Source organism: Balearica regulorum, chromosome 5, assembly GCF_011004875.1.
Source record: "Balearica regulorum gibbericeps isolate bBalReg1 chromosome 5, bBalReg1.pri, whole genome shotgun sequence".
NCBI classification, from domain to species: domain Eukaryota; kingdom Metazoa; phylum Chordata; class Aves; order Gruiformes; family Gruidae; genus Balearica; species Balearica regulorum.
In genome coordinates, this window is record NC_046188.1 from 28,834,879 (window position 1) to 28,856,606 (window position 21,728).

At 38.9% G+C, this 21,728-nt stretch overlaps 1 protein-coding gene across 2 annotated transcripts in view; it reads left to right on the forward strand.

The window, feature by feature from the left end:
* Window positions 1-3,650: 3,650 nt before the first annotated feature.
* The window catches only part of SNX6 (sorting nexin 6), a 29,997-nt gene continuing 11,919 nt past the window's right edge, over window positions 3,651-21,728 (forward strand). Inside the window, exons 1-10 of one of the 2 annotated variants that reach the window (XM_075753980.1) lie at window positions 3,651-3,770; window positions 3,927-3,974; window positions 9,465-9,569; window positions 10,460-10,570; window positions 12,152-12,273; window positions 14,255-14,378; window positions 15,712-15,807; window positions 17,117-17,222; window positions 19,666-19,741; window positions 21,010-21,049. In XM_075753980.1, the coding sequence (XP_075610095.1) occupies window positions 3,765-3,770; window positions 3,927-3,974; window positions 9,465-9,569; window positions 10,460-10,570; window positions 12,152-12,273; window positions 14,255-14,378; window positions 15,712-15,807; window positions 17,117-17,222; window positions 19,666-19,741; window positions 21,010-21,049 (834 nt within the window). In that variant the 5' untranslated portion in view covers window positions 3,651-3,764. Of the gene's footprint in view, window positions 3,771-3,923; window positions 3,975-9,464; window positions 9,570-10,459; window positions 10,571-12,151; window positions 12,274-14,254; window positions 14,379-15,711; window positions 15,808-17,116; window positions 17,223-19,665; window positions 19,742-21,009; window positions 21,050-21,728 lie in introns of both variants that reach the window. The other variant, XM_075753978.1, reaches the window with a different exon arrangement.

The window sequence follows — 21,728 nt, forward strand, 5'->3', positions numbered from 1 at the left end:
CCTTGCAATATAGCTTTAATCATACGGTTCCTTAATAGTTTCAGTTAGCAGCAGAATAGAAAATTTAAATGAACTACGTAATAAAATATTTTCATCTCAAAGATGAAACGACAGGAAGAATCAATCTGGCGCTGAGATACAGGAAAGCTGGTCCTGATGACCACAGTTTGTCTGCAAGATGTTGTATTTGAGCTCCACATGAACAATACATGAGGTTGTTTGAAGGAAACCGAGAATAATTAGGTTTAGAGAGGGAAGTCGAGAGACTTCTTAAAAGAGAAAAGGGCATGAAGAATAGTTCCTCACACTTTTAAAAAAATATATATATCAGCTAATGAAATACCAGGACTACAGCACCTGCATACATCAAACCCTTCCATTCACTGAATCACTCCATGATTAGTCATACAGTACAGGTAGTACCACATGACGTGATGCCAAGGAGTGGAAAGTCTTTAGATCGCTGTAGTGATTCCCTGATAAAAGCCAAATATTTCTTAAATTGTGTGGCTTCTAGGTTTCCGGGAATATCACACTCACACAAGGAGCACAAAGGAAACGTTATTGGTTGGGTAAACCTCGGCCACAAAGTATTGCGAAAAATGCGTCTATAGCACCATCTACTGACATTGAGTCTTTGCAGGAGAATGTTAAAAAAATCTGAAGACCTGCGTGTTACAATATTGCAGCAGTTTCCCCCCAATGGATGCTGAATTGGTCCCTCTTTCTATTTACGGCTCTGTAAACTCAGAATAATGATGATCCTTGCCTCAAGAGTTTTGCAGCTAAAAATGAGACAAAATAAAACACAGTAGTCGAAAAAAATGAGGGGGAAAAAAGGGAGGAAAAAATGAGACAAAAAATGAGTAGCTGAACGAGTCAGTGCATGTCCTGGAGCAAAAATGAGATACTGTTGGTAGAGGGAATAATTTCTCAAGATGTTAATTTGAGAGCCCCAAGACCTTCCTTTCTTCTGGCTTCAAACTCCTGCATCCTTCCTTGGGCCAGGCCCACAGCTTATCAGAATCAATGCAACTCAGCTGTCCAAAGTTTTTCCTTCCTTTATCCCATGTAGTTTTTCTGCTGCTGAGTCAGGTTGACTGGAGTCAAGGGCCCACTGAAGACCAGAGCTGGTGTAGGCAGTGAGGTGTGTGGAGAAGGAGAGGAGGAATGTGATGGTACCAAAGGGCTGCCAGATTGCCTCAGTAACAACATGTAATTTCACCCTTGCTGGGTTGTGCTAGTTCATTGACCTGGTTTATTATTGTTATGTAGACACAGAGGAGACTGTGCAAACAGCCACAATGGAAACTTCTTAAGTGGGGGAGCTCAACTGCCACAGGAACCTGAATGTGATCCTACAGCATCAGCCTTGACAAAAGAGCACTGAGGAGAGGTAGTGCTGTTCTCCCATCTATGAGCTAGGATGTCCCTATGGCATATATGATCTGTCTCTCAGCCGCTGAAGCGGAAACAGCATGCAGCAAGCATTGCTCTGCCAGCAGGGAGGAGTGTGGAGATGAAAGTAGGGCAAGACATGGAGATGGGATAGGTTGATCAGGGCCGGACGAAAGATTATTATCATGGATAGCATTGTTGCTTAGCAGTTTTGGTGTTATGTGGTAGAGAGCACCTTTAGAGCCACAGCACTACTGTTGTTTTGGAGTATGTCCCCCATGAGCCTGCAGGCCATCCAAAACATGACTGACCTGCTCCCAGAGACACAATGGAAAGTCATATAAACTTATGTTTTGTAGATGCACCTGAGATGGTCATCCTGACGGGTTCATGCCAGCCAGCTGGACTACTAGGCTGTCCCCTGGAAGAGGGAATTGTCTCTATTACTTGTGAAGCCTTTTTGCAACACTTTGACTTGGGTTCTTTGGTCCTACAAAAATGTATTAACGATAAATAATAAACATTAAAAAAACCCTCATTCCAGACATATGTTTACTGGGTGGAGTGGTAGTATTGTGCTGAGCCCAGACTGTGCACAGAACAGGGTGCCAATGCATGCAGGTGAACCCCCAGAAATCAGTTTCCTGTGTGACTTTGTCTTTACCCCTTCGGCATGACAAGGTCTGTGTTTAAACAGAGGTTTAAACATACTCACATACTCTTTCTCGGTATCTTGAAAAATATTTGTACTTCTCTTGACCCGAGAGTAAGTCAGTACTTCGGATGATGTTGCATGTGTCTGTATCAAGGCAGAAACAGACTGCATGCATGAAAATTGTTTAAAGAACATCTTTTTTTAATTATTTACAAAATGCATATTCAAAGGCCTCTTTCCACAGCTGTACTAAGAACAATTTCCAAGAGACAATTTCCATTTCTGAATTCCAAAGCACACTTCTAAGCAGTAGAACGCTCAGAAAGCTTTCTCTTTGCTTATCTGGAGGCTGCATGAGTAGCATTTCTCAAGGTGTCGTTTCCTGATCGGCTTAGTCCCGTCTATGTGCTACTGTGGCAAGCGGTGGTCCTGTCCCACTAGTCCTTGTGCAACTGTGGGCTTGGCTGGATTACAGACCTGACTCAGACGGAAACTAATCATTTGTTGCAGGATTAGTACGCAGCTGGACCAATGCCCTCATCTGTCTGCCTGTACGCGCATGGGAGTGCTGATGTCCACACCTGCCACCATCTCTCAGGGATGGCACACACTTACATAGGTTTATGCTGATCATAAAACCCCACCCTGAGGCTGTTTGTTGGCTGTTCCAGCTCTGATTCACAGAAAAATGCAGTCTCAGGCATGGACTCCCTACCCTCGGTGCTTATATTCAGTTTGGTCAGGGGATGCTGATGTTTTCTGCTGTCATTAGACAAAGGGGCATTTAACAGCTCCATTTCTTGGTCTGAAGAAAGGCAGTCATCAACCTTAGTCACAGAACTGCCCATAAATCAAAGGCATATTATAACCCACTTAATTTCTAGCACTGTGTAATTGTGTAGCCTATTTCACACACACGCTTGTAAAAATGCATGTGGTGAGGGGCTGGTGCTGCAAAGCCCATCTCTCACCAAAATGATGGAAATGAGAGCAGGACAGCACGAAAGCAATCGGTTAAGAATAAAGGTCACGGATGGCAGCAGAGTTCTGCCTATTATGGACGTTTTCAGAGGTTTTGCACACTTGCCCTCAGGGTGCCAACACATGAGTTTTGTACGCATGAACAAAGCCCCTCCCGCCTCTGCACACCGTGCACGCCAAACGTTCACCATCGAAGCGTGGATGCACTTTGAGCACCGGGGTCTCGCAGCTCGCCAGAGCCACCAGTGAGCCCGAGGAGCGCTGCTGCTGCTGCACCACGGCTCAGCGCACGCACACGGACCAAAGGGGAAAACCGAGCCGGCTGCGACACACGGGGCCACGGCCCCAACCTCCCCGTCCGGGGGCGGCTCCCCTTCTCTCCCCCCGCCGCCGACAGCCCCATCCCGCAGCCACCGGGCCAAGGCCAAGGCCAGGGCCAGGGCCAGGGCCGCCAGCCACAGCTCGCGCCCGCCCTGTGCAGCCTCGCGCCCTCCCCTCAACGGCCACCGCCCGCGCGCTGGCGAGGGAGGGGCGGGAAGGGGAGGGGAGGGGAGGGCTAGGCGCGCGCGGCCCGCGCCAGCCGCTCCCTCGCGAGAGGTGCAGCCGGCCACCGCCCCGCCCCGCCCGGGCGCCCCGCCCCGCCCCCGCGCGCTGCAGCCCCGCCTCGCCGCCGGGCTCCGAGCGGGCTGGCGGGGGGAGGGCCGGCGGGCGCGCAGCGCTGCGAGCAGCCATGATGGTGGGTCTCGGGGCGGCCGCGGTGCCGGGGCGGGGCGGGTGCGTGCGGCCGGGTCGCTAACCTGTGCGCTTTGTCTCCCCCCACCCTCCCTGCTGCCGGCCGTGCCCCTCCGCGTCCCCCCGGCCCGCTCCGCCTTCTCCTCTTCGCCCCCAGCAGGAAGGCTCGGACGACGGCCCAGATTTCCTCTCGGAGGAGGACCGAGGTGTAAGTGCCGCGGGGAGGCGTTAGGGACCCCGGCGTCTGGAAGGGGGGGGTGGGGGGCAGGGAGGGCAGGGTTGGCCCCCTCCCCCGGGGGCCCTCCAGCTGCTGCTGGCCCCTGCCCGCTGCGTGGGTACCAGGAGGGACGCGGGATGCCGGGGGGCGGCAGGCAATTAGGGTCCGGGGTGCTTGTCTGCCGGGATCTGCTAATGTGGAAATAGCACAGCCTCCCTCTGCAATCGACCTCTGCGTGCGTGCGTTTTGCCTTCAATTTTTCATTGTTCCGTCACCCAAGTTTTGGAAGGGCTGTTCTTTCGTGCTTTTGTTGGAATAGCTTGAGAAGGGGTTGTGTGTGTTGCTAGGGATTCATATTCTGTCTCTGTGTCCTTCCCTGCTGTGGTACGTGCCCCCCTCCCCCTGCACACACCCGGATTGTGCTGTGGTCCTGTCCAGGTTGACCAGCCCTGTGGAGAGCACCGGGTTCCATCTTTAATCGTGAGCTGGGGCCTAGGTGCAAGAATCTTTCTTTAACTTGCCTGCCTCGCTTAAGCAACAAATCGGCTAATCTAGTAAAACTTAGTCAGACTGATTACCCCTATCGGTTGCTATCTTGAGAAAGAGTGACTCTGAGCAAGGTAGCAGAGCAGCTTCAGGGTTGCTTAGATTGCCTGGGCTATTTCAGGTTATTAGAACGGCTACATGCAGTATTTTACTAAAAATACAAAATCTGAAAAACACTGTGTTGGTATACTCTTTTATTGTGCATGCCATGCTCAAGTGTCAAATATAACGTTAAGTACTAAGCGATTTTTGACTGTAGGCATGTGGTAGGAATTCAGTCCATTTTATGTTCCAATTTATGACCAGAAATGAAAAAGGATTTCTAATATTTTATTAGGCCAATTCTGGCCACTGTAGAGCTTTTGTCTTTAATTATACAGCTAATTTAGTAAGAATACGGGATTTAAAAAAAAGGGAGAGCGTGGATAAAAAAAAAGAGAGAAGGTAGAAATTGTTGTCCTTTGAGTGTCTTCAGAACAAGGACCAAAGAACTTGTAAAATACAACTCCATAATTAGCATAGGTTGTCCCTGGTATTTAGGAACAGACATTGAAGAGCACAGTTAGGTTGCCTTTATCTGAAGGTCCAGGTAGAACATAACAATGCAGATCTGATCCCATGTGAAACTTTGTTTGGTTATTAGTTTTACCTCTAAGGCTACAGGTAGTCAGAGTTCACAAGATAATTTGAAAGCCTTAAGACATCTCCTAGCAGGCTTGTTTGTGCTGTTGCACAACTTACATCATCTCAGTTGGCGAAGTGTAATCCTTCTTTCTTTTTTTTTTTTTCTCCCCTCCCCCATCTTCATCCAGCACTGAGGAATTAAATCAGAACAGTATCCTTCTCCTTTCCCTAATTTTTTTAGGTTTCGTATTTTCAATCACTCTGGGCTTTTCATTTTTTCTCTGCTGTATAAATCCTTGGGGTTAAAACACAGGTTGTTATCGACGTGATTTTGATTGTGATACAGAAAAGCTAATAAAAAACAATACTGGCAGTCTGTTCGTGAATGGATTTGCTGTGCTTTAATCTTCAAAACCACGACTTTTTTTTTTATTCTTAGTAGCAGTAGTAAAAATAAATAGTTTTTCATAAAGTGTTTCCTGGTTCTGATTTGTTGCCTTCCTCTGTTTGTGAATAAAAACCGAGTAGGTCAAGCCTTTATTTGGAAGCATGGATGGCAACTTCTGGTTAAAGTAATTGAGCTTTTAGTTTTGAAAATCAGTACTCTTTCCTCTCTAGAATTCAGATATTGCTATGGCAACTATATTTTAACTCTTCACAATCATGTTGGTCAACTACAGTTGTCTTAAGTTTAACGTGGGGGTGATGGGATGAAAAGAGGGCTGGAAATTATGCTGATGCCACATAAAACAGTAATTTTCAAACAATTGTGTTATACCATATGGAGCCTTTTCCAGAAAATTGTAAAACAGAGCACTGAGAATCATCTTTGAGGAAGTACCAGTGGGTGTTCTGTAGAAGGAACTTATAAATGGTGTGCATAAAATGAACTTGCAGGAATTTCTTTTCTAAATCTCACTTAGGAAGATACTATTGAGTTTCGCTTAGAGTAACTCAGTTCCTGGTGGGGTTTTTTGTGGTCTCTCTCAAAGCATGTATTGTTTATGTTAAAGGTGGTGTAGTATTGCTCTGCTCATACTGTCTGGTGTATTTTGTATCTATACAAACTCCAGCTGACTTGGCTAATGCTCTTGTGTACTTATTTAGGGGAAACGAGCTACCCACTTTGAACAGGTCTGCTAGAAACTTAATGCTGTGATGACACTTTGTCATCTTTTGTTGTAAAAGTATTGTTTGTTTCCCTTGCTCTGTGTATTTATCTGCCTGTAAAGAGCCTGCTGAAGAAAGGGTCCTTTTTCTCTAATTTTTTTGAAAGAGCATAGAGTATAGCAGTTACTGCTGTTAAAGGATGATGTTCCCTAGGAACGTTTGGTTGTTTCCCTTGTCTCTACCAGCTTCTTTCCATTATCGTTTGAAGTATAATTGATCCTTGAGCAGGAGCTTAGGTGCTAAATCCTCTCCTTGCACTGTGTTCTCTTCTAGTACTGTAACATCGCTTTAGCCCTGGTTTTGGCTTCTGGTATTTTCTAGACCCTTTGAATAAACCAGGGACTTTCTTGGTATAGCATAGGAAACTGTGAATCAGCTAAATTAAGTTAGCTTTTGTTTTGCACGTTGTTCAGCATGGGTGTAAACCATGTATCTAAGCGTAAAATTATCATGCTACGTATTAGATTGGGGGAAAGGGGGCAAGATGCAAAGAGACTGTATCCCACCTCCATTTTTTTCAGAATTTAAGGTACTTACGTTTCAGTTTTCATCCAAATCAGGTTTCATAGCTGGGTTTTTGGGGTTTTTTGGTTTTTTTTTCATTTTCTACTACCTTCATGACTAGAAAACCATTCATTAGTGGCAGTTTTATTTTGGAAGTAGCAATGAAGAGATTGCTTAAGTTTGTTGCGAGATGATGTTGTGAATTTAATTCCCAGTAACGCAACGTGAACTATTGTGTCACATGAATACACTTAAAGTCCTTCAGCTTTCTGATTGTCTTTGACACCTTTCATAAATGCTTCATTACCATTGCAGATGAAAATGTTCCCTGTTGGCAGTCAGGCTACACAGCATAATTTAACATATGATTAAACTCCTCAAAACTGTTACAAACTTAACTCAGTATAAATCAAACAAATAGTCCTTTACAGTTGTATGTCATGAGTGAAGTTGTCATGTTTAGGTAGTTCTTAATTTTCTCAGCACAAATAATCATTTTGTTTCTAAAGTTGTGAGTATGTGCATATGGCCAGGGTGCACTGCCCTAGAGACTGCATATGCACTAGTGACAAACTTGAACAGCTGTTATACTGAATCTTAGACTTTGGTATTGTACTGCTTTTTTAAAAAAAGAGGGGGGAGAAAGCATTATAGTAGAAATTCTTGTGACCTGTGAAGGACTACAAAAGTACCATTTGGATAATCCAGATTATTTGCTGAGATTACTCTGTTAATGTATTCTGGGGGACCGGAGAAAAACAAACAGTACCCCAGACAGCGTAACCACTAAAAACTTTTTTACAAGCTAAAAAATGTGGTATCATGACATAAGGCAGACATTGGTATGTCAGATTATATTTTTCTTTCCTAAATTGGATGTTAAGCACGTTGGAAGCTCAGTAGGAGCTAGGAGATTCTGCCTCTGAGAGGTGATCTGCAATGGATTGTTGCATGATAATATGCCTTTGTGTGAGGCAGTGACCCCCTAAACCTTGGGAAAACAAAAGAAAAAGCGATGCCTGAATCACATGTTGCTGTGCGGTGGTTTTAATGACTTCCAACTTTGCTATAAGGAAAAGCTATTACTATTTGTGTAATAGCTACTGAAGTGTTGTATTTAGCTAGCCTAGCAGAATATGGTAGACTGTATGATTTTGGTTTACTTTAATACACTAATTCTAAGATACATTAGTCTGGTTGCTGCTACATAAGCAGCAGAGTTGTCTGTGCGTTGAGGTTAGCAAGAAAACTAGAGTGGGTGCTGACCACCATGATTTAAGATAAGGATTAAGATAACTGATGGAAAAACAAGCTGTGGCAGTTGATGCTTCTCTCCTAATGCTGTTCCAGTGCCTTGCAGCGTTACCTTTAAAATCTGCCCATGTGTAACCTTTGTACTGTGAGTTGCTGATACTTAAAGAATTTTTGTGCTTGAGTATGGGCTTCAAACTGCAGTCCTGAAAAATATTGTGGGAAAAGGTCTGTATCTTTGTATGGCATTTTTGTACTGTAGAATGTGATATTTCTAGGAGAAAAGCAGCATCAAAGAAAACACAGTGTCTCAGTAAAAAGTAAGCCTCATGAGCATGACGTTGAAATATTTTTTGACAATGTGATTGGAGAAGATTTCAGAGCTAGACTTAGTACTTGTAAAAATATTGTGAATGTCTGCTGATCATGATGATTAAATCGTTATAGGACAAATTGCTGTAGAACAGCAAGGGTGAGGGGACTCGAATTTTCAGTTGGGGTCTAGATGATGTTATAGTTTCACCGAGTACTGTTGAAGCTTTTGGTCCAGTTACTGCCAGACATTGAGGTGCTCAGATAATCTTCCAATTTTTCTGTATTTGATCATTGTCTCATTTTCTTCTCGACGTGACTTTGAAATTATTTTGTGAGAGAGCTCAGGTTTCATGTCTTGTGGAAAAAAAAGTGCGTATTCCTTGCACTTTTGCCATTTCCTATGCTGATTTTGAAGAGATTGAAATCTTGGGTTTGGGGTTTTGTGTTGGTTTGTTGTTGGTTTTTTTTTCAGAAAAATATTTCCAAGGAGACTTAACTCTGTGAAGTTCAGGATATCGATTTTTTTTTTTTTAAAGCTTTTTCAGTATATTATAGGAAATACTAAACAAAAGAGTAGTATAAGACAATGTGAGTAAACCAGGTCTTTAATAGCTCTCGCTTCTTTGAAATACAGGACCACTTTTCTCCTTAAAAGTACCGTTCCAACTGTTAGTACCTTTATAATTACCTTTACAAGTACATTTACTTACAGCAGGCTGTCGATACGGGGGAGGGGGGGGAATGAAGAGAAAAACCTCCCAAACTTGTACTGTTTTGACCATCTCAATTACTAGCAAAATACATAGAAATGACAATAGTGCACTAATGACGAGTACCGTAATTATTTGTATGGTCATGTGTGCCATAAGGAGTACTACTGGAATTTCTTTTTCTTCTGGAAATAGTCTTTTAATGTTGGTTTTTTTATTGTAATCTATCTTCAGTCTTTTAAGGATGTACAGCATTGCAGGATCAGGGTTCTTAAGGGAAATAGAATTAACTGTGGTTTGTTTTTTTTTTTTTGGTTGGTTTTTCTTTTAATTGAAGCTAAATAGATTTTTCTTTCTTTAGCTTAGGGCAATAAATGTAGATCTCCAGACTGATGCTGCTCTGCAAGTGGATATCTCAGATGCACTCAGTGAGAGGGACAAAGTGAAATTCACTGTCCATACAAAGGTAAAAGCCTGTGTTTGTACACTGAATGCTTTCTTAATTATACAGAAAAGAAAGTTTGCTTAAACTGTTTATTGAAACAAGTGCAACACTATCCGAAGGAAATGAGAAAGTAGCATTATCTCATGTTTAAGAGACTGTGTATCTGCAGTGTGAAAGAAAAAAAACAGCTAAAAAGTTAAGGAATGAAAAAACTGTTTAGAAGAAAGTAATGTTCATTGGTTTTGTACTGATGTGTTGTCATGCATTCCCATGCTTATTTGTTGGCCTATTTGGAGGTAGAATCAATACACCTCAATATTCTTCAGTATAGTTTTTTTATTAGATTAGCTGTGGTTTCAGATTCTAAAAATATATTTCATAGCAGAATTACATTCAAGAATCATTTTTAGTTACTGCTTGTTTATGGTCTTTTCTCTTCTTTTCTTTTCTTTATTGATTGCAGAATCACAGAATTGTTGAGGTTAAATAACAATTCTGGAGATCATTTAGTCCCATCTCTTCCCTCACTCCCACCATTAAATCAGGGTGGAGCAGAGCACATTGCTCAGGACTTGTCCATTTGGGGTTTGAACATCTGCAGGGGCAGAGACTCTGCAGCCTCTTTGAGCAACCTATTCCAATTGATTGCTGTACTAATTAAGATGGGGTAATTATTGCTGTATGAACTTTTTTTGTCAAATCCTTGCTTGGATGATTAGATTATTTTTACAGGGCTATTTTTGTTGTTCCTTCAAGATGTTTTTCATATAGTAATGAAAAACATTTTGGGTTTGGGTTTTTTTTTTTGTGGAGGGGTTTTGTTTTGGTGTTTTTTTCGGTTGGGTTGTGTCATTTGTTGTTTTGTTTTTGTTTTTTTTTTTCCATGATTCTTCCTCCTTTTCCCCTTCTAGAGTTCCTTACCGAATTTCAAACAAAATGAATTTTCTGTTGTCCGGCAACATGAAGAGTTTATTTGGCTTCATGATTCTTTTGTTGAGAATGAGGACTATGCTGGCTATATTGTAAGTATTATGGTTCTTTTGGTTTATGTGCACTGCTTTCTGTGGAGTGTATCAAAAGTACTTGCAACTGCTTTTAAATGCAATGGAAACGGCAGATGTTCATTCCTTCTAAAATCAGATCAGATGCTCTAATGGTTCATTTTATGCAATTATACACAATTAATGGTTGAAGCAAGCTTGGACGAAAGTTACTGTAGTTGTCATGCTTTCTTGCCTTTCACTCCTGAGGATTGAGTAGTTTAATCTGTATCCAAGTGTGTTTTTTAGTCCACCTTGTTAAAAGTGTGGGAGATAGGTGAACTGTATAACTTGGTGGTATTGTTTTTCAAGCTAATGTTTAACGTAGTTACAAGTTTCATGTTGCTTTTGTTTTAGCTGGAATGGCAGAATGCAGTAACTGAGCTCTAGTAATTAGACTTTTCCAGTTTTCATTGTGAAGATCAGAATCATTTTACCATAAATCAGTTGGAGGGAAAAAACCCCAACGCAAATACCATCTCAAACTACAGAGAACCTTAATACACAACTTAACAACTTACGTTTTGAAGTTTATTTCAGGCCTCCAGGGAACAGAGGTCCCAAAATAGTCATCTTACAATACTGCCTATTAAAAATGTGTGCTGCTTTTCATACTTTAATTGCAAATAGGAATATTTGTCATCTTGGTGTGAAAGTTAGGTGTTCATTTTGTGTATGGGGGGGGCATGTCTACCGATTCAGAAGGTAAACATATTTCTAATTGACTAGTGGGTACATTATGATGAATATAATCTGTGATGTGTCATACCATTTTTGAGCTAGTCTTTTTTTTTTTGTCAGAAAAACTAAAGTGACTAGACTTTCAGTGTGGTAATAATTGGTTTCAGACAGTTGACTGTGTCGATGCTGGATTTTTCTTTTTTGTAATGCATTAATGGGCAAATATCAGTGAACTAAAATTGAAGTATAGTTTAGCTTTGTACTGTGTCCCTTTAGCGATAGCAATTTGGGATTAGTTTGCGATGTTTTCTCTTTCGATCTTAATGTACTTCATTACAAGATTAACCTAGAAACTTGTTTACTCTGTGCTTTGTTATTTCAACAGATGTATCTTTAATGTCAGCAGTGCTGCAAGAAAGAACTAGTGCCTGCAAACAATATGGAATGGGGGTTTTTTTGGATTAAAGTTTTGGGGAGCTATAGATGGATGGTGTGAAAACAATTGTGGAATTATTTTTTTTTCTTTAAACAAGAAATAATCCTTACCAAATAAGCTAAAACAAAATTAATTATAAAATAATGGTTTCAAGTTTTAATTCATTGTATTGGGAAAGCTATGTATTATTTGGTTTCTGTTGTAATTAAACTACTGAAGCCATTAGTTAATTCTTTAGTAATCTTCAAGGACATTTGGCCAAAATTGGTATAGTAATGCGGCATGTCTAACTTATGAATGAGAGAATTTATCCATAAATGCTGTAATGAATGATGAAAGAGAGAGGCATATATTAAAAAGCTGCAGGCAATTTACAGTTCCGGTACTGAATAGATGTTGTTTGACTGAGAAGATGAGCAATTAAAAAAAATTTGATTCAATTCCAGATTCCACCAGCACCACCCAGGCCTGACTTTGATGCCTCAAGGGAAAAATTGCAGAAGCTTGGAGAAGGGGAAGGATCAATGACTAAAGAGGAATTCACCAAGATGAAACAAGAACTGGAGGCGTATGTAGACTTGATTACCTTTTTTTTTTTTTTTTTTCCCTTTAATCCCTCAACTTTTAATGCTGTTTGCTGTCCCATGTTTCTGATTTCACTGTAATGGTTCTCCGTGAGATGTAGGCTTAAGAATTCAGTTGATACATAACCAGGGTTATCCTAGTCATCATGATCAGAGCCATTAGGAAAATTGTAGAAATAATTTCATGGAAGACCTTCTGAAACAGGGGAAAAAAATCAGCTTGTTCTTGAACGTTCTTTTATAAGGAAAAAACTAGTTAGATCCTTTTCTTCACAGAACACCTACAAAGGGAGGAGGTTAATCTCTATCTTTTTTCATTCTGGTGTTCCACATTTTATAAGCATACTGAAACTTTAATGTTTATACATCTAGTGTTTGAACTAGGGATTTTTGCATGTGGTTGGTACTGTAAACATATACGCCAACCTTCTGTTCCTCAGGAAATATGGAGATTATTAGAAAATACCTTTTTGACACTTTTTTTTTTTCACAAGGAGAATATACTTCCTGAAAATAGTATTTTCCCTTACTTTGAATTCAATGTGTATTGAAATATCTACTCTAAGACTTTTTGTTCCATATTGAGTTATACAGTGAAGTTTCTCCTTGCTTCATCCACTTTCCTTATCATGCATTCACTTCTTTGATCTTTTTCCTGTCATTGGTTTCAGTTTTCAAGTGTATATTTACGCTGCTTCTAGACTGCTTCTATCAAGAGCTCTGAATTGGCAAGAAAAGTACATAGAACTCTTAGAACTGCTGCTTTCTCTCCGAACTCCAGCTGCTGTGAGCAAATGTCTTAAAAAGCTCTGTATTAGTCTTATGTACAGCCGAATTTATAGCAGAATAGATATACACTTCATATGCAGAAAACTGGAAATTAGCAAAACACTATAGATTTTAAAGAATCTGTGGTTTTCCAGCGGCCCTGATCATGATTCTCTTGTGGTCTGGTTAGGGGTTGGATAACACAGAAAACTTTGGGTTTCTTCTACTGCCACCTCCATCCTCTGCATCCTCCTTTTTTGTCTTCACTGAATGACTACTACTCTCACTGAGATCAAACATCTCCCAACACTGGCCCTGCTGGTTTGCTGGTATGTAAATCTTAACCTCCTTGCACATAGTGGAAGCAAAAGTGTTGATTATTATTTCACCGTTTGACCTCAGAATGGGGAAAAGAGCCCCTTCGTCATTTCTAGACAAGTTACATCTTATTCATTGAATTTGCGAAGCAAAATGGATTCTAGCAAACGTGTATTGATAAGAATGCCTTCCTCTTAATTAAATCACAAATGAGTAATTACTTTAAAGTTGAGTTGGCTGAACTGGGCAACTATGTGATTGTCATGGTTAAATGTGATATTTTTTTTTTTTCGGTTCTACGTACCAAATGCAGCACTTAATTTCACTTTTAGAACCACTATGACGCAAGACATCCACATAAGCTTCAGCCCAAAAAGGCTAGGTGCTTTAACATGGAATAAAAGACTGCTATCTAAAGAGCTAACAAAATTACATAAACGCTTGAATGAGTAAGGAGGGTGCAAATAGGCAAGGGGATGGAGATGGGGAGGAAGGAATTTGCACATCCTCTACATAGTGCTTAATAACTGTAGTCTGTATCTCTATTTCTTGATTTTTGGGGAGTTGGGGAAAGGACAATTGAATGAGGCTACACTTTCACTGTGTTAATTAGCCTTAAAAATGAGAGTGTATTTGTTGAGTCTTCATTAAAAGTCTCTCCATAATATGTTAGGGCTTCAAATTTCCCCCTAGTATTAACATTGTGCTATTTATTTATGTATATGTCAAATATTGCAGTGAAAATCTCTACTAGGGCAGCTATAATTTTGTATCCTTACTGAGGATCTCTTAAAGCTGCTCAATAGGATTATCTCAAACTTAATTGCTCCTAATTGCTTCATGTCAAATTCTTATGTCTGTCTTGTTTCTTGTTTTCAGTGAATATTTGGCAATATTCAAGAAGACAGTTGCAATGCATGAAGTGTTTTTGTGTCGCGTGGCAGCACATCCTATTTTGAGAAAGGATTTAAATTTCCATGTATTCTTGGAATATAATCAGGATGTGAGTATTGAAAACTGAATTGCTGGCAAGAGAAATCAAGATGTACTTTTATGGTAGGATGGAAATTTGATTAAGAGGGCTTTACCTCCTGGAGCAAATTGCATCAATTCCTTCATACCAGACATATTTGTATTGTAAAAGTTAGAAATTCATTTAGTCTGTAGGAGTTCATTTTGCTGCCACCTGGGGAGCTAAATGCACTATGTACTTTAGCCTCAGCATCAAAAATATTAATGGGAATACAATATGTTTTGCATTAAAAGATTAGCTTTTGGTGGTAATTTCACATGACATTATACTTGTCTGCTCTTTGATTGAATTTTTTTTTTTTGTGGGGAAGGATGATGCAATAAAGAACACTAATTCTTAGGATTTGGAACGGTAGTTTAAATTCTGTTGCTAACAAAACTAGAGGGGGTTTCTAATGAAATGTTCTAAGTAAAGCCTTTTTGCTAATAATGTAGGTGAAAATTTGCTTAATATTTTTCTACATACTAGTCTAATGTGGCTATCCACATGTTACATACTGAGTTGCTATCCAATTTTGAGTTAATGGAGAGGACTTTCTGGATTCGTAATAACTCTTTGGTGTTGGAGTTAGTGATTGTTCATATGATGCAAACAGTTTTCAGTTGCTTTTTAAAATTGCAGAAGTCAGCATTGAATGTTGAAGAAATCATTCCAAAGATTGGTTCAACTGAGTACATGCTTAACTTCAAAATATGTTACAGAGGATCCTCTTGTTGCTTGATGTAGAAATGCTTACTGGTTCAGGATCTCAGTTTACCTAAATTGGGCAACTATAGATGGACAGGAAGAGTGTAAGGAGGCTGAAAGGACCATTATCCTCAGTGCAGTGAGGGGTAAATGCTTCTGTTTTCTGAAAGTCAAATATCTGCCATTCTACACTTAAAAGAGCAAAACTTGGTTATATTAGGTTAAGTCCACAGCTATACTGTGTGTGATAAATACTATATTATTGATAACTGAAATGTACGCTCTGTACATTTGGTATTATCTATAGGTGCTAGAATATTGCTGATTTTTTTTTTCCTGGAATAGTACTTTAGGTGATAAAGAACAGTCTAGGAAATGAGGTAGTCTGTCATTCTGGGTGCATGGTGCCTTGTCCCCATTAATGCAGGGTATAAGACTAAGCAGAGAGCAGGAAAACTGGTTAAGGAGTAGCAAGTTGTGGTATCTAGTTCGTTGTTCTTTTTTGGGTGGGGTTTTTTGTTGTTTTGGTTTGTTGGATTGTTGGTTTGTGGGGTTTTTTTTAGCTTTTATTGCCTCCAGAAAATGAACTGACTTGATAAATGAACTTCTTTTTCAGTTGAGTGTTCGTGGGAAAAATAAGAAAGAGAAACTTGAAGACTTCTTTAAAAATATGGTTAAATCAGCAGATGGTGTCATTGTTTCAGGAGTAAAGGTGATTACTGCTTAACATACCAAGATTTAAAATGTATGTCGTCCCCTCTTTTTAATAAAGCAGAATTTTACATAGCTACAAAAGACAGATTTTTATAGTGATGTCTAACTTAAGAATTAGAGGCAGAGCATGGGAAGGAACCTGTGGCTCTGGATGCAAGATAACTGAGAGCTATCTGCTTCTGTGAAAGAGGGCTTTCAGTACTCTTTCCCCTACTTTATGAAATTAAGCATTTTATTTAATCCATAGATAATTGATAATCTGTTTTTTGTTCTGGCCTGTCATTTTATATAGTGGAAAGGTGAGCTAGCTTTGACAACTGCTGCAGCTCAGAAGTTACTAACACAGTGTGAATTTTACCACCCTTGTGACATCATTCTACTGTTTTAAAGCTAAGAGCAGCAGCAGAGGTGATGTTTTTCCCAGCAGATGCAAGACTTTTAACTGAGACACACACACACACACACAAAATCAATTTCATTTTGACTTTTCCAAAAGTTGAAAGATTAGTTTTATAACAAGCATAAATTTGGCAAAAGATTATTTTGATCTCCTTTCTTTTTAGTGGTGACTTTCCATTTGCAAGCAAATTAGAGGATCTAAAATTCCTAGTTGTAAAATCTTGAGTTTCAAAACTGCTGGGAAGTGGAAATAACCATGGATTAATTATGACTTGAGGAAAAATATGAAATCCAAATAACCAGGAGTTTTCATAAGCACATTGTTCAAAGCCCATATTGTAGGCTATTCCATGGTATTGAGCATTTGTGCTGTTTTAGAGGGTTTTAAAAAATAAGTAGAAACCAAATATCTCAAATTGTAATACAGAAAATACTAAAATTCACCTACATTTACCAACTGGAAATAAATCTGTCAGCAAGATCAGTGTTCCTGAGCTAGGAGTTCATATCATCTCTGCTATGACTGCAGCATTTGTGCAAATGTGTGTCTGTCTTCCCTCCTCCCCTTTTTCTAGGTAGAAGTCCCTTTATTAAGTACTTGACTTTTATTCTATTTTTCTGTCACCAAAGTGGTAGGTAGTAGTGAAATTATTTCCTTCACTTCAGGTTTAGTTATGTAGACCTTTAAGATGCTTGTTACAAATTCTTAATTCTTAATAAATTCTTAATAAAACTTCAGATCATGATAAAATAAGTGAAAAAGAAATCAGTTTACATAAATGGTGTTTTAGACAAAAATAAATTGGATTGTGTGTCACAGCAACAGCAATATATGCAAACTTACTCTGCAGTTTCTCTGTACAGAGTCAGTAAAGTCCTGGTTTTTAAATTGTTCTTGGTTTTTGTAGGATGTGGATGACTTCTTTGAACATGAAAGAACATTCCTTGTAGAATATCACAACCGAGTCAAAGATGCCTCTGCCAAATCTGATAAAATGACAAGATCACATAAAAGTGAGTTATTTTTCCAGGGTGAAAATAGTACTAGTTAAAGTGTACAGAAGTAGTTCATGAGGAGCAGTAATTTTTAGTTTTCTTTTTGCATGAAAGAAGTTAATTAATTTCTCCGAGTATAGTCTTTGGATAGTCTAAAGAAGTTTAATGTGACTTTCAAAGTTTAGCCTTTGCTGTAATAGACTAGATGGAGTAAGAACGGCCTGATGCGACACTGAAGATAGCTCGATTCTTCATGCTGTCCCTGTGAAGAGAAACACACTTTATGTAATAATATTTTTTGAAGTCTTATTCTTAGTCTTTAAAGTGTAAAGGTGGGTAATATAGTAGTATATGTGATTTTACTCCTAATGAAATTGCTCTTGATTGGATGGGCTTGCATTTATAAGAGTGCAATTTCTTGGCACGCTAGGCATTGCTTCACCTTGCTGAGCAGCAAACTCCTATTTGGGCCATTAGTTCTAGACCAGGAAGGTAGGTTTCCGTTTTTCAGCCTTTTAGAATGGAGACTGGAACATGTACATTCAGTAGCTTGGTTTGCAGGACCCCTTATCTTACTGAGATGAGATTTGCCACTTAGTTATTTTTTTCCTGAGCTGATTTCTAGCTAATGTGATTTCTGGAAGCTCTAGATAGTCTACTTGAGTGCACTGCATTTATTTGAGAATATGGAAAAATCTTTGGTTTAGGACTACTGTGTTGGTTTAGGATTACTGTGTTTTGAGAAGCTCAGAAAAAACCTTTATTGCCCTTGATTTTAAGTTTTTGTGCCTAGATAAATCAAAATTGAACTACTAGGCTCTATCTACTTTCTTGACGTTTGTGTCTGATTCACAGGTTCTGTCTTTGCAGTAATATGGTTACAGTAATATAGCTTATGCAAAACCAGGCTGCAAACTTTTTGTGAATATCCATTGGTGAGGACTCTAGAGCGGATATTGAATGAGACATTGAACCAAGAATTTACTGAACGCTTCAGATGCTTCCCTTGCTGTTGCATGAAGACTGAGTCTTTTGTAGCTTTAGTATCTATGCTAGGAGTTGGGAAGAGTCAGTTATGGCTTAATGAAGCGCAAAGGGACCCTATGTCTTCATTCAATTCTCACCTGAAGTGGTTTCTGGTGTTTTGTTTGCTTTCTTAAAACGAAAACTGAACCTCATTCATGGTAGTTAGGTATCAAATTTTAGGTAGTGAGAGGGCCTTTCACATTGGTTGTAGAACCAGGAAAATCGTTAGAAATGAGGTTGTAGAGGATCTGATGGGAAAGGATTGATCAAATTTGTGACAAAGCTTCACTGGTTTTCAGACTCAAATCACCTAGGATGTTTCTTGACAAATTTTAATCAAACTGTAAATTGGGACAACTGGCACCTTTTGAAATCCTGTCTAGAGGAGTAGAGCAATGACCTGGGAAGCCTGTCTTGGAAATGGGCAACTTGTCATTTATGGATAACTTATGATCGACAGAGAGCTGCAGGGCTTGCGAAGATACTGACTTCCTATTTCCAGCAGAAAATCTATTTTTATGTTTAAATGGGAGGAATAGAAGGGGAGGTTAATGGCTTCCTGATACACTCCTGCATTGATTCCTTTGGGTGTACAGAGTAATGAATTGGGTGGAAGTTGACCCACTCAATCTGATAAAACAAGGTTGTGTTATTTAAAAAAAAATCTGCTTAAAGACATATAAGCTTCAAAAATAACAAGCAAATGTATTTTCCTGTTTATTGCTTGGATCTGTTAGCATTTTTGTCATCCATTGAGTTTATACTAAAAGCTCTTTAAAAGTCATCTGTGCAAAGATTTTATTTTTATGATTACTATATAGCAATACTTCACTAGTCAGATTATGCTGCCTTCTTTACAATCTCTGCTTCTAATTTCATTGTTTAAAATGCTTTAACACTAATGCTACTTCAACCAGTGACCATTTGTTGATGAGGTAAGAGTTTCCTGAAAATTGGGCATGCACTAGAAAAGGTGTGCATGCAGCGCTGTATTTTGGTGGTTTGGAGTTTGTGTGCTTGAGAACAGTAAATGTAATACAGACTTACTTGTTATTGTTAGACTGTGATTATTATTTTTTTTTTTTTCAAAAAGCTTTAGATTCAGATTTAAATTCAGGCTTTAGCAACTGAGTTTGTACATCTTCCACCAAAATAAAACCTAACAAAGTTGCACAATAAATTTACCCAGCAGGTGCTAATTGTATTAAATATTCCTAGATAAATTACAGACTTCATGATTCTGTGAGAGCACCATGTTTATTGTGTGAAGTTACCCTTCATAATAAGTGACATGATTGAAATTTTATTCCTGCTTTTGTGTTAAAGCATGTTCCTTGTAGAAAAAACACCTACTCTGCAAGAAAGAGAGGAAATTCAAAATTTACAGAAAGAGGAGGAATGAAATAGTGAAACAAGTGCTTGTTTGTTTTTCTAGATGTGGCGGATGACTATAATAGAATTGGTTCTTCATTATATGCATTAGGAACGCAGGACTCTACAGATATATGCAAGTAAGATATTGTTAATAACTTATGGGGCAATTTGATAAGTAGCAGACTTAACAGTGACCTGCTGAGATTGGTAGCTCTCTTGTTGTAAGAAAAACAGAGTTTATTATAGTTACATCACATTAACAGGTTTTCTTATGTAGTATTTCATTTCTCTAACAGGCCGCTTTAATATTTTTGCTTTAATATTTGTCTGGAAAAAAAATACAGTTTTCTGCAGTTTGCCAAAAATTACACGGATGAGATGGAAAAGTCTTCATAGAATAAGAAAAAAATCCTAACTCTTTCACCAGTTTTTTTTTTTAATTTTTTTTTAAGTGTTTTAAGTTCTTTGACATGTGTAGCAAGAACAGGTCTCTGAGTATACTGATTTTTGTGGGTGTTTCCTGTACCAACATCTTGAAAAATAGTTTTGCCATTCTGGCAATTTTACTGCCTTTAGGAAAATAGATCTACAGAGATCCCTAGAATTTTGAAAATAGAAGAAGGTCTCTATGTACAGTTGTTTAATCTTTCAGTGATTTGCTTCAATATGAAGTTTAGTGTATCTGAAAGTAAAAGCTAACTAGCTTAAAGATGCTGATGCTTGTGAACATGTACACTTATTAGAGTTAGTGTGATGACAGGTAGGAGATGAGTATGAAAATTAACTTATTTTTGTTAAGTTACCTGAATTAAAGTGACATACTTACATATTGATTACTTTGATTATAGTATTGAGATTTGATGCAGTCTAGTCTGGTCTGTCAGGAATCGCACCTGTCTTCTGCCAAAATAGTATGACTATAATTCTGTCTGCTGTTATACTGAACCCTTGTGTTGTCTCCTGTGATTGAAGATGTGCCACCTGGTTGCTCAGCCTCCCCAGATTGCAAGTAGGGCATGCCTCATGTTTACTCTGTGAAGAAAAGTATGTTCAAATTTGAGTGAAGGATGCTTGATAATAGCGCAGGACCATTAACCAGGGTAGTGGTGTTTGGGATTTAATTCACAGAAGCATAAAGAATCCCTGAGGAGCTGTGCAATTACTCTTCAGTAAAAACCATCCGTCCATTACGCTTTCTGTCCCTTACCTTTTCTTAAGCTGTACAATTCCCAGATGCTTGAAGTGCTATAATTTGAAACTATTATGTTCTCCGAGTTCTGTGAATTACAGTTCTAAGCGATGCCTTTACAGTCTTTATTGCCAGACACAGATTATATTTTGAGTTCTAGAAAGTAATTAGACTGTTAAAATTAATGTTATAATAGAAGCTGTTTTCTTTGTGCAGGTTTTTTCTGAAGGTATCAGAGTTATTTGACAAAACAAGGGTATGTACTATGAAACCTTTTTAGATATATTCTTTATGTACATCCTGGAAGTCTCAGGACATCTTGTTTCAACTAGACACTAATATGTGGATGTTTTATGGATGCTTCTGTATGAAATATTTAAGTATTCTATGTAATACACTAGTAAAGCTGCTGTTCCTCTAAAATGCTTAGAGGCCTTCCATACTTGTTAGTGGGTATTGCAGAACTTGTTATGGAAAAAAGAAATTAAGAAACATAATCCTTAATCCAGAAATGGTGGTCACCTTGCTTTTTTCTGGAGCCAAGATCTGTTTCTGCAGTTATTTGACTCAGAAATACTATTGCTGATGCTCCTAACCAGATTTTCAAATATCTTGCCTCTTTTGACTTATTTGTTTGGCTTGGTCGAGCAGAAGATGCATGCCACGTATCAGGAAAACCTTTGAATGAAAAATGTGTGCATCTCCTAAACACAGACAGTTATATCTGCATAAATATATACTTTAAAGAAAATCAAGTTAATGGTGTTACTTGCTTTGACCTAAAATGTTGCCCTTTAGAATTTTTTTTAAATTAAGATTTGAAAAATGCACTTGCAGACTCTGTTTCTAAAATCGCAGAAGTGTCTGCTTCAAATACAAGCAAATAAGTTTATTGGGCTTTTAGACCATTTAATACATGCAGTTACACAACTAGT